Here is a 14,597-nt window from a genome sequence, read left to right as displayed (position 1 = left end):
TTCTGTGGCCACTAGACTGGACTCTGAGGGACTGTCCAAATGCAACTGCTGCTGTTCCTTGTGTCACTTTTTTTAAAAGATTTTTTTTTTTTTAATGTTCTATTATTTATTTCTGAGAGAGAGGGAGACACAGAATCCAAAGCAGCTCCAGGCTCTGAGCTGTCATCACAGAGCCTGACGTGGGGCTTGAACTCACAAACTGTGAGATCACGACCTGAGTGGAAGTCAGATGCTTAACCAACTGAACCACCCAGGCACCCCTAAAAGATTTTATTTTTAAGTAGCCATTACACCCAACATGGGGCATGAACTTACAATCCTGAGAACGAGAGTGGCATGCTCTACCAACTGAGGCAGCTAGGTACCCATCCCTCCTTGTGTGACACCTGATAGCCATGTGACTTGATGGGTACGGACCACCCCTTTTCCTCAGAAACTTGTAGTAATCTAGGAAACGGATTAAGTGGCGCCAACAATTTTCTGTGGTCTGCCTGAGCCCCCAAAGACCACCTCAATTTGGTAGGTTTTTTTGTTTTGTTTTACCTGAGCGTGTGAGCAGGTGAGAAGGGCAGAGGAGGGGAGAGAATCTTAAGCTGGCTCCACCCTCAGCACAGAGCTCAACGCGGGGCCTGATCCCACAACCCTGGCATCAGGACCTGAACCAAAACCAAGAATCAGACATTCAACTGAGCCTCCCAGACACCCCTGGTATCTCTGATGAGGCTTCAGAGGACTTGGCCCTGACCTGCAGTAACACCCGAACCCTGTGTTCCTAAATGCCAAATAATGCCAAACCTCTTCTAAGGTGAGGCCCCATATATTGGGGCTAAAACTCCGGAAGTAGTCTCTGGCAAAAAGATTTTTTATTTGGATGTGAGTTTATTTACATTAAGGCCTTACAAAGGCAGGAAGTCACATTTTGTGGCACATTTAACAATGTATTGACTCAAAATAAGGCTGGGATTGTCCCAGAAAACCCAGGACCTGCAGTCACACTGGACTCTAACAGTCCTGTGACCAGCAAGTCAGGACCCAAAATCTTCAGCTAGGATACTTGAGTATCCAAGCACAGCCATGCCGGTAAGTCCCATGCAAACCTCAGTCCATCTGAACTGCATCTAGTTCATCCAAGAACCGTTGGCACTTCCCCATCAGTACCTTGATGGCTTCACTCACTAGCACCTCTGGTGGCAACACCCCTGTTGACTCGACAGAAACTGGAAACCAAAGAGACACTTCAGCTCAGGCAGGGCTCGCAAAAGCTCCCGTATTAAGCTACGCAGATTCTACATCTGGACTCTACAAAGGGGCAGCACCAAAGACCTGCCCCACTTCACCCTACGCCCCCAACCTGACACTCACAGATATAGTGGTCCCGAACTCGAGCAAGTCGTACAACCTTCTTCAGCTTCTCGTTCCGGAACACTTCTCTGCTAAAGGTATCTAGCCGGGGATTGGCAACTCTGGCCACCTTTTTACCTAGTGAAAACAAACCGTGTTCTAAATACACGAGCCCAGAGCTTTCATTTATGCTACCTTCACAGGAAATATACTTTAGGTCCTGACCTGAACGGGTATCCCAAATGTCATACCTTGGACTTCCTGCACCTCAATAACACCAGGCGAGAAGCACCGCCTCAGCTCCTCCGCTGCATCCCCTTCCACAGGCTCAAGCAGGGTGATGTCTGGCAGAAGCCTGTAACTGGCTGTTGCCACAGGTGAAAACTTGGCATGATCCTTGCCTGGAGGGAAGAGAGTAAAACAGCCTGGGGGGAAACCTTCACATTCTACAAACCCCTAATGGCAGAGGCCCACCAGCTTGCTCCTTGTCAGGACATCTCAGCTGAGCCCTTCAGTCACACCTCACTCCACTGTAATCAAACCACTGCCCAGGACAGCCAACAAAGTTCTTACCAATGCCCTTGACACAGTGCATGAGTAAATCAATCTCCTGGCCAGGCCGTAGCTGAGCGATGAGAATATCATCATGCACTGGTCTGATCGTGCCCTCTGGGAAGAGGTCAGCCTGATTCCCCAGGGGCACCCATGTCATGTGCCTGGTGTACACTGGGGAAAGAAGCACATCAGAAAAGCCTCACTCCTTAAAACCAGCACCTACCAATAAGTGGGCCTCTTGCTCGCCCTACCACTACTTACCTTTATGGTTCACATAGAGTTCATTGGGGTCAGAGGAATCTTTAGCAGCATGGGGGTTCCGAGTGCACCTGACCTGAAGCTGAAACTGTAGAGTATCTATCTCTGTACCTTCTTCATCTCCTGCACAAAGGGAGAAAGTAGAAGCTGTTAAAGAACTACTGAACATTTGGGTGCTAGGCACTATGCTGAGTGCATTAACTTAAATTTATCATTTAGTCTTCCGGACAAGTTACAGTAGGCAAGGGCAAGTGTTCACACAGATAAGAACAGATACACACCAAAAGATCAGTAACTTGCTCGAGGTCATACAGTAATCAATCCAGGATTTGAACACAGGCAGTATGACTCCAGAATCTACTTCAGAAGAGAGCTGCTCCCATTTTCCCCAAATTTCATTTTCTCTCTCACCTTGGTTCCGATATTCAAAAAGACGGGGATCAGCATGAATGGGAATGAGCCCCAAGCGATGAGCAAGGATCTCATCCTGGACAATGGACGTGTTGTTGTACACCAGGACCTTTTCCACAGCCATGGTTGGCACCTGCCCAAGAAAACAGAATCGTTCTCCAACAAAGACCCTACAGATTCCCCATTTACTCCCACTTCCTGACAGGGGGACCTCGTCCTAAAAGAAGAATTGCTTAGTAAAAAGTTTATGAGGAATGCTCAGCAAAACTGCAAGAAAACTAAAGGAAAGGGGCACCTTGAGACAATTCTACAAGTATGGTGATGGCACAGTTTCCCACGCAACTCCACCTTTGTCACCAAAATAAATACCTCAGCTAATAAAATGCGCCGAAAAGCATTGGCAATGGCTGCATCAATTCCCACCATGTCAAACTCCAATGAGTTTTCATCCAAGTGCACTACATCCACACGGAAATTCTGCGGGGACAGAAAAAGCACTAAATGAAGCCTGCTCCCTGGAGTCAACACCTTCCCCCCGGACATTCCTCCCAGTGTATTAACATTCACACTCACCCAAGAACCTCCCTTTGACCAGGTGTCCCTGATAAATGTTCCTTTCTCCCCCAATCCCTTATTAGGCTCTTGAAAAGTTTCCCTGTTTTCGTCCTCTACTTATGTAAAATTCTCTGTAATGTGGCTTCCAGCCCAACTATCCTCAGAAACTATTCTACTAGAGAATAGGCTTCCATACTGCTTAATGGAGTTGACATTACTCAATCCTTATCCTACTAGACTTCTCTGCTGCATTCAGCATTGATAGAATCCCTTCATTTTCGAACTCTGCCTTGACTTCTGAGTACCAATCTTCTGGTTCTCTTCCTCCTCCTCTGATGAATCCTTCTAAATTCACTTTCTTCTACCCACTTCACCAATGTCACTATTTCCCAGGTTTTTCTGTCTCTCTCCAAGATGACCTCAATCACCCTCATGGTTTTAACAACCACATATACTAAAAAACCCCAAATTATATCTCACTTCTGATCTCATTTCAAACACACCTAGTACTAGCCTGCTAAACTTCTCCATATACAGGAAACTTAAATGCAGCATCATTCCCTTCCCCTAGATCTATTTCTCATCAGTAAATGACACCACCAGCCATCAAAGCAGCTCCTCAAATTAGGTCCTTTTATATTTCCTCCTCAAAGCCCACACCAAAGCAATTATCAAACTTACCTTCTATATCCCTTTTGCTCTATTTTCCTCATTACAATCTTAGTTCACGTTTTCAACCTCAGTTCCTCTATGCAATTCTGTCACAAATCTGACTGCCCTATTGGATCTTCAACTCGTTCTGTCCCAATCATTTAGGCTGCAGATCATGTCCATTTCAGAGCTCTTCAAAAACTCCCTATTACTTACAGGGTCTAAGATGCACTTCAATCTTGCCTACCACTCATGCTCCCCATTTTACGTTCTAGCAATAATAAACTGCTTGGACGTTCCTGGAACACAGTTCACAAAGCCTTTATAATTTCGCTTCTAGTCTTAGTCCCTCCTCACCCTTCCCTGTTCTCAGATTCTACTCATCAGAGCTCAATCCAGATGTCATCTTCTTCAGGAAGTAAATCTTCCATACCGCTGGCCCCAACCCCATTCCCCTTCTAGATTAAGTGCCTTTGTGGGATCACCCCATCCCCGGTTGTCCTTATCTCTATCAACCGCCTTTACCGCATTACACTGGAATCACTTACGTACGTTCTTCTCCCACAAGACTAAACATCTTGCTCCTCGAACAGGGCAGAAACCGTGTACACGAAGCGCCTTAGCACATTGCTCAAACGTTTTAGGAACGGAGCATACCACAAGGGCTGCTTCTGAGGCACAGGCTGCCCAGATACACGGTCGGTTCCTAACACCCTCTCCAAATCCACGTACCTTCTCGAAGCGGTCTTGGTCCCAGGCATCATCATAACCCGAATAGTTACCAGGAAAGTCAGTGGTATGAACCTAGAGCAAAAAGACGGGAGTCTGCGAAAGGGCAGGTAGGGCAAGCCCGCCCAACCCCACCCCATCTCTGTCCCATATCTCATTTTCCTTCCCGAGTTCCAGGCCATAGTCTTACATTGCGAACCCCGAACTCCCCTAGAACCACGCGGGTCCGCAATTCTTCCACCGCCTGAGCAGCCGCCATCTTCAGCCCCTCCACGTGATTAGGGCAGCAAACTGGCGCGTGCTTCCCCTACCTCCGTCTCCGTGGCAACGCACCCGGGATCTAAGTATCGCGAGACTCTGCCCAGACTCCGTCCACGTCCCCAGCTTCCGGAAGTTTTGGCCAAACATCCGGGTTTCTCCTTTTTGCGTTCCGGTTGAACTCACCTCTCTTTCTCGCCCCTGGACATCTCCCTCCTTCAGGCCCGCGTCTCTCCCACTCCTCCGCGCGCTGGACTAGCGCGGGCTTCAGTGACGGGAGCCCTCGAGGGACATGGCAACTACAGCGGCGCCGGCCGGCGGCGCCCGAAGCGGGGCTGGTCCGGAATGGGGAGGTTTCGAAGAAAACATCCAGGTAATCGCCCCAAGGCTCCGGCTGCTACCAGCTCCGGGGCTGGCAGTCGCCCTGAGGTGTCGTGGAGACTCTCCCTCGGAACTTGGAAATCTGTTCCATTTGCAACACTTGTTCCCTCCTTTGGATCTTGGTATACACGAAAGTCTGTGGGACTAGTGCCGACCTGAAAGGTCCAGCCAGAGGGCCTCAGCTCTCTGCGCCCCCCTGCTCTTGCTTTCCAGACAAGTTTGTGTTGGCCGATCGGGGTCAGGCATGGCGAGGGAGCGGGCGGTATTCACTGGCACTGGCTAAAACCATGCTGTGTGCACAGCCTGGTTTGGGGGTTGGAAAAGACAAAGGAAATGGGTACTTTTGCAGCCCTCTGAGAATTTAACTGGGAAGGTAGAAGAAAGACATATATGCAAGACAGGGAATGGGTTTCCCAGGCTAGAAAAGAGAACCAGACAACCAAGCATTCTGAGAGCAAATGAGGGAAAGAGAGCGGCCTGATCTATGGCGATTCCAAGCCATATCCCCAGCAGTGGACTAACAAAGTCCCAAACCCTGCGACCAATAGGAGGACGTACAGGTGGAGCAGAAAGATCTTGCACTCCAGAAGCCATTGTCTTCACAGGGTGGAGGCTCAGCTGTGATTGACATGGAGAACATGGATGATACCTCAGGCTCCAGCTTCGAGGACATGGGTGAGTTGCATCAGCGCCTGCGCGAGGAAGAAGTAGATGCCGATGCAGCTGCAGCGGAAGAGGAGGATGGGGAGTTCCTGGGCATGAAGGGCTTCAAGGGACAGCTGAGCCGGCAGGTGGCTGATCAGGTAAGCAAGACTGGATCCTTAGCAGGTGGAAAAGTATGCCTAAGCAGGCCGCAAGTTCTGAAGTTGTGTTGAAGCTCACCCCACGTTGTCTGACCCCATAGAACCATGTAGAAATCCAATGGAAAATAAGCAACGGGGACTATAGTCTAGGGTCTCACAATCCCAACCCACCCCACTTCTGTCTTCCTTACTTCAGATGTGGCAGGCAGGGAAGAGACAAGCCTCCAGGGCCTTCAGCTTGTACGCCAACATCGACATCCTGAGACCCTACTTTGATGTGGAGCCTGCCCAGGTGCGAAGCAGGTGAGGATCCTTCTCCTGATAGAAGCTGCCCTCCTAACACCTAATCCTTCATCCAAACCACAACCAGATACCAAGCCCTTAGGCTCCCCTCTTCATGGCCCCACCAGCCCTCATCATTGCACCTGTACCCCAGCTACACTGTATGTCTTACCAGTCACAGAACAGGACATGGTGATAACACATTGCCTTCCTCCTCTTCCTTGTGTAGCAAACTACTCTTCTTCTCTCAACACCTAGCTCAGATGTCACCTCTGTCCCCCATTCCTCAACCCCATTCCCAGTTTGTCCTCTCCTGGTGTTCCTACAGAACTCTGTGCTTTCCTCTAACAGGTGACACTTGGGCGATGCTGATTCCGGGTCAGTCTCCCCAGAGACCTCAGAAACGAGCTCAGTTTTATTTTATTTATTTTTTTTATTCCCACCACCAGAACAGTCTCTGAACCACAATATCAGCACATAGTTTTGAATGACTTTTCAAGAAGTGGATCTAATTTTGGTTTGCATCTTTTGTTCATCCTTTAATTTAAGCAATATTTATCAAATACCCAGTACCACTTAGCAGCCATTTATTAATCATTTGCTCTGTGCTGGGCCCTGTAATACTTAGGTCTCATTGAAGACAGAGGGTGAAGATAGCTGGGAGCCTTGCCTTCGAGTGCAGTTACAATAGAGCATTTATTTGTCTGATGGAACACACAGAAGGGACACCTGACCCAGAGTAGGTAGAGGGTGGGACAGGATAGGTTTTCCAAAGGAAGTAAAATGAAGCCACAATCCAAGGTATTATTAAAAGTTGGCCACCTAAGAAGTGGGCAGAAGTGACTTGTACTTTTATTCCTTCTGTGTGGAGTTTTCATACCAGTTCACATGTACTTTCCGAGACGATGTTCAGTGGTGCCTGGAGAAATTGGTAAGCAGGAAGATGCAGGAGACACACTGGTTCCCTCCAGTAAACCTTTCCCTCTAAACCTCTCCCAGGGCTTCATCATCACAGCCCTGAATTCTTGGCATTCTCTGCTGAGGTTTGCCTGTCTTTAAAGGGGAGCAGGTCAAATAGGTAAATCGCCAAGCCCTCTCACAAGGCCCAGGTGGGCTTTCTGAGTTCTCCATATTGCTTTTGCATGTTAGCACAGTATCCGAAGGATGTCCTTCCTGGGAGCATCTTTAGGGACAAGGAAGTTATTTTCTCATTCCTTGTCTGTCTTTACTACCCTCTTTTCCCTTCGCCATCTAGCATGTTCTCTGGAGGTAGAGATGTAATAAGATTCAGGCCTTCCAGAACTTCATAGCCTAGGGCTACTCATCTCTCCTCTCCCCTCTTCTCCCAGGCTCCTGGAGTCCATGATCCCTATCAAGATGGTCAACTTCCCCCAGGTGAATACCCAAGGTAGCATGTCTGGAAGAGCTGGGGGAGGCACGAGGGCAGAGGGTGGGGCCACCAGGCAAAGCCAAGGAAGACATAAACAGAAGAGCCATTGTACCCTCCAGCCTGAATGAGTTGGTATATTGACAGAAAATCGCAGGTGAACTCTATGGACCTCTCATGCTGGTCTTCACGCTGGTTGCCATCCTCCTCCATGGGATGAAGACATCTGACACCATTATTGTAAGCAGGAAAAAGGACTTTGGGGGGTGGCTGAACTAAGTTGAAAGCTGCCCACGATGGAGTGAGGTAGAAGCAGCCCCTGAGGAAAGCCCTAGGTGAGGCTGAGTCCAGAGGCCTCCCAGGACTAAGCAGAGCCTTCACCCCACAGCGGGAGGGCACCCTGATGGGTACAGCCATTGGCACCTGCTTCGGCTACTGGCTGGGTGTCTCGTCTTTCATTTACTTCCTCGCCTACCTGTGCAACGCCCAGATCACCATGCTCCAGATGCTGGCATTGCTGGTAAGGAGTCCAGCATGGTGGTGGGCAAGGGTGGTCTTAAAAAGAGCAGCCAGGCCTTGCTCTGCATCTGTCCTAGGGCCCCAGGGCCTGGAATGGGATGAGCTGGCCAGTGGATCATTTATTTCTCAGAGTCTCCATGAGAGCTCAGAGGCCAGCCCGGCCTGAGTGATTTTCCTCCCCACCATTTTCTTTCCTAGGGCTATGGCCTCTTTGGGCACTGCATTGTCCTGTTCATCACCTATAACATCCACCTCCATGCCCTCTTCTACCTCTTCTGGTTGCTGGTGGGTGGACTGTCTACTCTACGCATGGTAAGCTGGGCAAGAGGTTGCCAAGGGTGGGCTAACCTCCCAGGGAGTTAGGGAAAACCGCCCAGACCTTGGGCTGAACCCCACAAAGGGCTCCAAATGGCTAAGAGCCCAAAAGTGGTTCCGCTCTGGGTAGGAGTGTCTTCTCCACACTGCTCACTTTGGAGCTAGGCCCTCTGAGCTGTATTCCTGTGGCCCTAGGTGGCAGTGTTGGTGTCACGGACTGTGGGCCCCACACAGCGGCTGCTCCTCTGTGGCACCCTGGCCGCCCTACACATGCTTTTCCTGCTCTATCTGCATTTTGCCTACCACAAGGTGGTAGAGGGTAAGTGACAGGAGGGCCTGAATGTGGGGGAAGGGAACAGCTTCCTCGGGCAGGGTCGAGCCAACTCTCACCTTCCATTCTCCTCCTTTCAGGGATCCTGGACACGCTGGAGGGCCCCAACATCCCGCCTATGCAGAGGGTCCCCAGAGACATCCCTGCCGCGCTCCCTGCTGCTAGGCTTCCTGCCACCGTGCTCAATGCCACAGCCAAGGCTGTTATGGTGACCCTGCAGTCACACTGACCCCACCTGAAACCCTTGGCCGGCCCCCTCTCCCCCCATCTTCGGAGCAGAGGAAGATTAAAGAACAGTATTGATGACATGTGTCTTTTTGATGGGGTCTGCAGCTGCCTCAGAGCTGTAGCCACTTAAGCAACTCCCTGATGCCTCTTGGGGCTTCTGAAGGGCACAAGGCCAGGAACCCCTGGCCAGGACTGCAGGGCTCTGCAGCCAGTGCAGAAAGTGGGTCAGCTCCTCTGAGGCCCTCTCTCCACCTACTCCTTCCTTCCTCTTTAACTCTCCCACGGTGTCTTGCTAAATATAGACTTGGTAATTAAAATATTGATTGAAGTTTGGAACTGCAGCTGCCATTCCAGTGGTCCTCCCTGCCACCCTACTTCCTATACGCTTTGCTGTTTTTCTGTCACTGGTGGTAATGGCACGTGTTCTCTCTTTTATACCCTCATCCAGGCAGGATGATGGTGGGACAGCCCAGACTACATTGAAAGCAGTGACTGAACCTGGAACCTGCCCCTGAGGGCAGGGGACACCTGACCCATGGAGCAGCAGGGAGGCCTCAGACACAGGAACCATTAAGTCTGATGGAGGAGTGCACCCAGCTTGAGTGGGCTCAGCCTCACTCGGGACACCAATGGAGCAGTGACAATTGGTCAAAAACTTCAATTCAACCCCATGTAATTACAAGGTTCTTATGTACCTGGCCCATTGCCTAGGGATAATTTTCCTGTGGGAGCTCACATTTGAAGCCAAACTTGGCTTTGTGCTGGTTATACTGGGGCCAGAGGAACAAAGCCATCGGTTTCTTCTGTCCTTTTCAGGAGTGCTATTCGTTCCTAAAAACAACCAGCACCCCAAGCATAGCACCATCCACCCCACCATCCATTTAATCGGCTCTACTTAACGAGTTAAATCAGGTGGTTAATGAAATAGAATTGTCGACCTCCCTTCACTATGCTTATATTCTTTTTTTTTTTTTTTTTTTTAATCTTTACCCGAGTTAATCTGGGTCAGCATCTTTCCCTCCTAGTAAAAGGCAAGAAAGATGTGCCCTTCATTTGCCCTATGTGGCCCCACGTTGGGGGCACTTTGTCCACTTGGTGATGGTGTGGATCAGGTAACATGGGGCCTCAGGTAACTCAGGTGACATGCCCTTATGTGGACAGAGTGCGAACAGAACAGCACTGTGCACCCTCTGCAGTGTACTCTTCCTGAAAGTTCCAGCCCACTTAACAGTTGTCACCACTCCAGGTCGCCGAATCTAGCAGGCCCTTTAATTGGGCTACCCCAATGTCACAGGTACGGAGAGGCTCGGTCACTGACGTCAGCATCTGGGGAAGGGGTGGCACCAGCACCCTGCACCTACTTGAGGCTCACCTGGCCCAGGGACCCTTCAGGGTGCCCGTGTGCCTGGCAGCTACGACCACCTCTGCCCGTGGCCCCCGAGGCCTCCGCTGCGGGGCAGCCATCTTGGCGAGGGGCGAGGGGAAGTGCTCACCTGCCGCCCCGCCCCTCCTCAGCGTGCGCGGCGCCGCTCGTCAAGGAGGGCGGGCGAGTCCCGGATTACGGGGTCGTGGGGGCCTCCACACTGGATGGGAGGGCGTGCACAAGATGCAGGCGAAGACACCGAGGGTCTGGCCCTTAGGGAGAAGGAACGACGGCGGAATGGGCAGAAGCAGCTGGTAACAGTCCCAAATGCCACCTCCACGTGACGTGACTGCCTTCTCCCTGCCACACCCCCTGCTCCTCCCAGGCCTCAACTCTACTACCTACTTTCCAAGCGGTGTTCGGGCCCACGCCCAGGGGAAGAGCGGCCCCACCGCTCCAGAGCTCCCGGTGTGCGCAAACCCGGGGCCGCGTGGCCTAGGCCGGGCAGGGGGCGGGGCGAGCGGCGGTGACGCGACCGTTGCCATGGGAACCCACCGCCCGCTCAGGCGCAGGAGCCGCAGCCCCAGCCGGTGCTGCCGCCCGCCGCCGGCTGCCCGCTGCCCGCCCGCCCGCTTCGGGCTCTCCCAGCGGGGCGGTAGGGGAGCCGGCTGCAGGAAGGGAGAGAGCAGATGCGGCCTCCGAGCCGAAGCGGGTCCCGCATGACCTGAACCGAGGCCCCTAAGCCGCCGCAGCGACCGCGAGGAACGAGGACAAGCGCGAAGCAGCGCCCGCCTGGCCCCGGACCGCGCGCTCCGGCCCGTCTCCCAGACACGGACGGCACGGTCCGCCCCGACCCCAGCGCCGCGCGGTCTCAGCCCAGCCGGCGACCTCAGAGCCTCCGCAACCTCCGCGGGCCCCGAAGCTCTTCGCCTTCGCCTTCGCCTTCGCCGCCGCCGCAGCCGCCGCCCCCGCCCCCGCCGCAGCCGCCGCAGCCGCCTGCACCTCTGCCACCGCCTCTGCCCCCGCTCCGTCCGCGACCCAAGCCCAGGCCCCGACCCCAGCCGCGACCCCGCCCTCGGCCCCGCCAACCTCGGCCGCGGCCCGCGCCCCGGCCCCGGAGGCCCAGCCGTGGGTACGATGCTGCCCAGCTCCATCCAGATTTCGGGGGAACCGCTGTCAGGCGCCGAGGTGCGGGACATCTGCCGCGGCCTGCGCGACAACGCCGTGCGCCTGCTCTCACTGCGCGGCTGCCGCCTCTGCGACCGCGACTTCGGCCGCATCTGCCGGGCCCTGGCCGGGGCCACGTCCCTGGCGCAGCTCAACCTTAACCTAGGCGTCGTGTCCAGTCCCAGCCGCATCAAGCAGCTGGCAGAGGCGCTGCGGACCAACCGCTCCATCCAGTCCCTCTTGTGAGTGCGCTCCCTCGCAAGGGGGTCCCGGGCACTGCATCCCTCTTCACACGCCCCCTGCCACCGCCTGTTCCTCCACACACCTTCCTATAGCTGTCTCTGCACCAGCCTGTCTTCTCACCCCTGTACACCACCTCCCCATCCCTCTGCCCATGCCTCCACGACCCCCTCCTAGCAAGCACATCCCTTACCTCCGGGCTTTGCACCCGCAGCCCCACCCCAAATGCGATGGGATACCCACCCCTTTCTGGCAGGGCACGTGTACCTCCCCACCTAATCACCGGCCTTGACTTCTTGGGAGCAGCTCCTCAGGTCTCAAGAAGGAACTCTCCTGGGGATTAGACCCCTGCCCCTACATTTGCCCACTGAAGAATCCCAACCCACTAACCCACCACACTCCTCTGTGCTCTGTCCTGGATCTCAATCCCTAACCTAGAAAAGAAGCCAAATTCCCCTTCTACCTGTATTCCTTTAGAATCTAGAATTTTCTTTCTCCCTCCCCAGGGCCTCTCCCAAGTGCTATGACAGGTATCCTTCTCACCTTTAGGGCTCACATAAGGGAAGGGGATCCTTCCCTTACAGATAGGGCTGATGACTGCAGTGACCTTTGCTCTCTGGTCTCACCCCCTCAGCCTACATGGGAGTCCCCTGACAGATGCAGGGCTGGCCTTGCTGAACCCAGCCCTGGCCCTCCACCCTGCCCTTGTGGCTCTGGACCTGGGGGACTGCATGCTGGGTGATGAAGCCATCAACCTCATCTGTGGCCTCCTCCCCCCAGATGGAGCCAAGTCAGGTGAGAGAGAGGCCCTGCTGAGGGCATGGGCTGGTATGGCCTTGTTGAAAAAACCAGGTGCAGAGAGCAGGGGGTGTGGTCCAAAGCTGAGGGCTCTGAATGTGGGTGAGAATGTGTTTTAAATCCTCTCAGGAAGGAGATGGATTGGGGCCTCAGCAGAACAGAGACTCAGGCATCCTGGCTGCAGTGGACAAGGGAGGCATGTGTCTCTAATGGCCCTGGAGCTCTGTGGTGGGGGTAGGGTGGCTCTCTGCCACCAGGGAAACCCCAGAGATCCAGGGCAGGGGAGGGGCTTGAAGAGGAACAGACTCCATCCTGGTTTCTCCCTTCGATTCTGCCCAGGCTTGAAGGAGCTAACGCTGAGTGCCAACCCTGGCATCACCCCTAAGGGCTGGAGCCGCCTCGCGATTGCTGTGGCCCACAGCTCCCAGGTCCGCGTCCTCAATCTGGACTACAACCCCCTGGGTGAGGCTCAAGGAAGCCCCCTGCGAGTCTCACCACCCCATCCCCATCCAAGAGCTCCAGTTCAGGACCCTTTGGTTGTCATGGTAACCCCACCACGGTGGGGGCGGGGGGAAGGAAGGGGGCTCTGGAAGATAGCAGAGAAGCCGCTTATGTGGAGGACCAAATGACCAACAGGTGCATCAAAGTATCCATCACCACCCCTGGGCCTGGCTTGCTTCATCGGTTCACTGGCCACAGTGCCCCCCTGTTGGCCACCTACAAACTGTCAGCATTTGCTGGCGCGGGGGTGGGATCTAGGGTTGTTAGGACACTGGGGAGGCTGTGGGAAGGAAGGGTTAGCAGGCCCGCTCACGACTGCAGGTGACTGTGCATGTGTGCTGCCTCCCCAGGTGACCATGTGGCAGGGATGCTGGCTGTAGCTGTGGCCTCCAGCCGCACCTTAGAAGTCCTAGACTTGGAGGGCACAGGGCTCACCAACCAGTCAGCTCAGGTGAGAAGTTTTCATGTCTGGGTATGGGCTAGAGGTGGGGGTGCAGGGGAGCTCACGTGTCTGTGGACATACTGAAGGGGTGGCTGGCTGGAGTGTGAAGCCGCCTTAACTGTGTTCCTCCTCTTCTGCATTCTTCCCCCACCTCAGACCCTGCTGGACATGGTAGAAAATTACCCCACGGCTTTGCGGAGCCTGGTGTTGGCTGAGAACAGCATTAGCCCAGAGCTGCAGCAACAGATCTGTGACCTCCTCTCAGAGGGAGAGGAGGAGGAGGAGGTGGCGGGAGGGGCTGGCGACACCCAGGAACGAGAGAGAGGGCGGGAGCCTGCTGCCCACCAGAGGAGCAGCAGCTCCTGGATGTGCCCCAGTGGTAAGAGCCCCAAGGGTTGATCAGAGCCAGATCTGGAAGAGGCCCGGGACCAGGGAGAGTGGGTGTGGGAAACCTAGGCTGTCTCTCACCAGATTTGTGTCCCTGGTGGAATGAATGGCGGTCTGAACACCCCTCTGCCCTTCCACAGATCCCAGCTCTCAGATGGTGCTCATGACTTCAGGACTCGGTGACAGTCTGTTGGCTGAGACCGAGATGTGACTCTCCACTTGGGCTTCTGCACATCATTACATTTTGTCTATGTCCCCAGCACCTTGTCCCAAATATCAGGGTCAGGCCCTGGGGCCTGGGAGGGAGGGAGGGTGGGGGGTGGCTGGGGCTCTGGTAGCTCCCGGCAGTGGTGGGAAGCTCTGGAAGCTGACTGAGCAACAGCCTCGGGGGCACTTGAACCCAAGGCAACGCCTCTGGACTTGTTGGCAGCTCTGGCTGCAACCCGCTGGCTCGGAAGAGATTTTATTAACTCTACAACCTGGTGTGTGGCTGTGGTCCCTGGGGGGCTGGTAGTAGGGGAGGAATTGGAACTATTAGACACTAGGGGGCAGTGCCACCCCACAGCCCAAGTTCCAGGCAGCATCCACTGGCCCCAAATATCTAACAGGTGAGGCTCAGGTCTCGGACTTCTAGGACCTGGGGTCCTGGGGCGACACCTTACACAGGCCCCCCGTAAGAATCGTAACTGAGGTAA

General features: G+C 54.0%; 3 protein-coding genes across 5 annotated transcripts; 2 read left to right on the top strand and 1 right to left on the bottom strand.

Annotated features, from left to right (window-relative positions):
• Window positions 1-844: 844 nt before the first annotated feature.
• POLR1C (RNA polymerase I and III subunit C) lies at window positions 845-4,827 on the bottom strand. 2 transcript variants are annotated; one of them, XM_047860634.1, is made up of 9 exons: window positions 4,691-4,827; window positions 4,504-4,575; window positions 2,935-3,042; window positions 2,566-2,698; window positions 2,158-2,277; window positions 1,915-2,067; window positions 1,593-1,742; window positions 1,363-1,479; window positions 845-1,217 (listed from the first exon to the last, which is right to left on the bottom strand). In XM_047860634.1, exons 1-9 carry the CDS (start codon window positions 4,757-4,759, stop codon window positions 1,099-1,101), a joined length of 1,041 nt encoding a protein of 346 aa, XP_047716590.1. In that variant the 5' UTR covers window positions 4,760-4,827; the 3' UTR covers window positions 845-1,098. The 2 variants fall into 2 exon arrangements, with proteins under 2 accessions (XP_047716590.1, XP_047716591.1); XM_047860635.1 differs by lacking the exon at window positions 1,915-2,067.
• A 68-nt stretch (window positions 4,828-4,895) lies between these two features.
• Window positions 4,896-9,340, top strand: YIPF3 (Yip1 domain family member 3). 2 transcript variants are annotated; one of them, XM_047860632.1, is made up of 9 exons: window positions 4,899-5,131; window positions 5,745-5,942; window positions 6,139-6,245; window positions 7,574-7,619; window positions 7,759-7,851; window positions 8,000-8,131; window positions 8,329-8,442; window positions 8,641-8,764; window positions 8,857-9,340. In XM_047860632.1, exons 1-9 carry the CDS (start codon window positions 5,051-5,053, stop codon window positions 9,003-9,005), a joined length of 1,044 nt encoding a protein of 347 aa, XP_047716588.1. In that variant the 5' UTR covers window positions 4,899-5,050; the 3' UTR covers window positions 9,006-9,340. The 2 variants fall into 2 exon arrangements, with proteins under 2 accessions (XP_047716589.1, XP_047716588.1); XM_047860633.1 differs by lacking the exon at window positions 8,641-8,764 and having other exon boundaries at window positions 4,896-5,131.
• A 1,283-nt stretch (window positions 9,341-10,623) lies between these two features.
• LRRC73 (leucine rich repeat containing 73) lies at window positions 10,624-14,380 on the top strand. Its single transcript, XM_047860636.1, has 6 exons — window positions 10,624-11,776; window positions 12,409-12,569; window positions 12,912-13,034; window positions 13,424-13,524; window positions 13,672-13,894; window positions 14,043-14,380. The coding sequence occupies exons 1-6, from the start codon at window positions 11,505-11,507 to the stop codon at window positions 14,111-14,113; spliced, it is 951 nt and encodes a 316-aa protein (XP_047716592.1). The 5' UTR covers window positions 10,624-11,504; the 3' UTR covers window positions 14,114-14,380.
• The last annotated feature ends 217 nt before the right edge of the window (window positions 14,381-14,597 follow it).

The sequence above is a fragment of the Prionailurus viverrinus genome, chromosome B2, assembly GCF_022837055.1.
Source record: "Prionailurus viverrinus isolate Anna chromosome B2, UM_Priviv_1.0, whole genome shotgun sequence".
NCBI classification, from domain to species: domain Eukaryota; kingdom Metazoa; phylum Chordata; class Mammalia; order Carnivora; family Felidae; genus Prionailurus; species Prionailurus viverrinus.
Note: the sequence above shows the minus strand (reverse complement) of the source record. Positions and strands in the feature narration are given on the sequence as shown.

Coding starts and splice junctions, on each gene's coding strand:
- POLR1C (XM_047860634.1), bottom strand. CDS start 4,759: ATGGCGGCTGCTCAGGCGGTGGAAGAATTGCGGACCCGCGTGGTTCTA. Junction 4,576..4,690: donor GGGAGTTCGGGGTTCGCAAT/GTAAGACTATGG, acceptor TTTTTGCTCTAG/GTTCATACCACTGACTTTCC. Junction 1,480..1,592: donor TGAGGTGCAGGAAGTCCAAG/GTATGACATTTG, acceptor TGTTTTCACTAG/GTAAAAAGGTGGCCAGAGTT.
- YIPF3 (XM_047860632.1), top strand. CDS start 5,051: ATGGCAACTACAGCGGCGCCGGCCGGCGGCGCCCGAAGCGGGGCTGGT. Junction 5,943..6,138: donor GCCGGCAGGTGGCTGATCAG/GTAAGCAAGACT, acceptor TCCTTACTTCAG/ATGTGGCAGGCAGGGAAGAG. Junction 7,852..7,999: donor AGACATCTGACACCATTATT/GTAAGCAGGAAA, acceptor TTCACCCCACAG/CGGGAGGGCACCCTGATGGG.
- LRRC73 (XM_047860636.1), top strand. CDS start 11,505: ATGCTGCCCAGCTCCATCCAGATTTCGGGGGAACCGCTGTCAGGCGCC. Junction 11,777..12,408: donor CGCTCCATCCAGTCCCTCTT/GTGAGTGCGCTC, acceptor TCACCCCCTCAG/CCTACATGGGAGTCCCCTGA. Junction 13,035..13,423: donor TCTGGACTACAACCCCCTGG/GTGAGGCTCAAG, acceptor CTGCCTCCCCAG/GTGACCATGTGGCAGGGATG.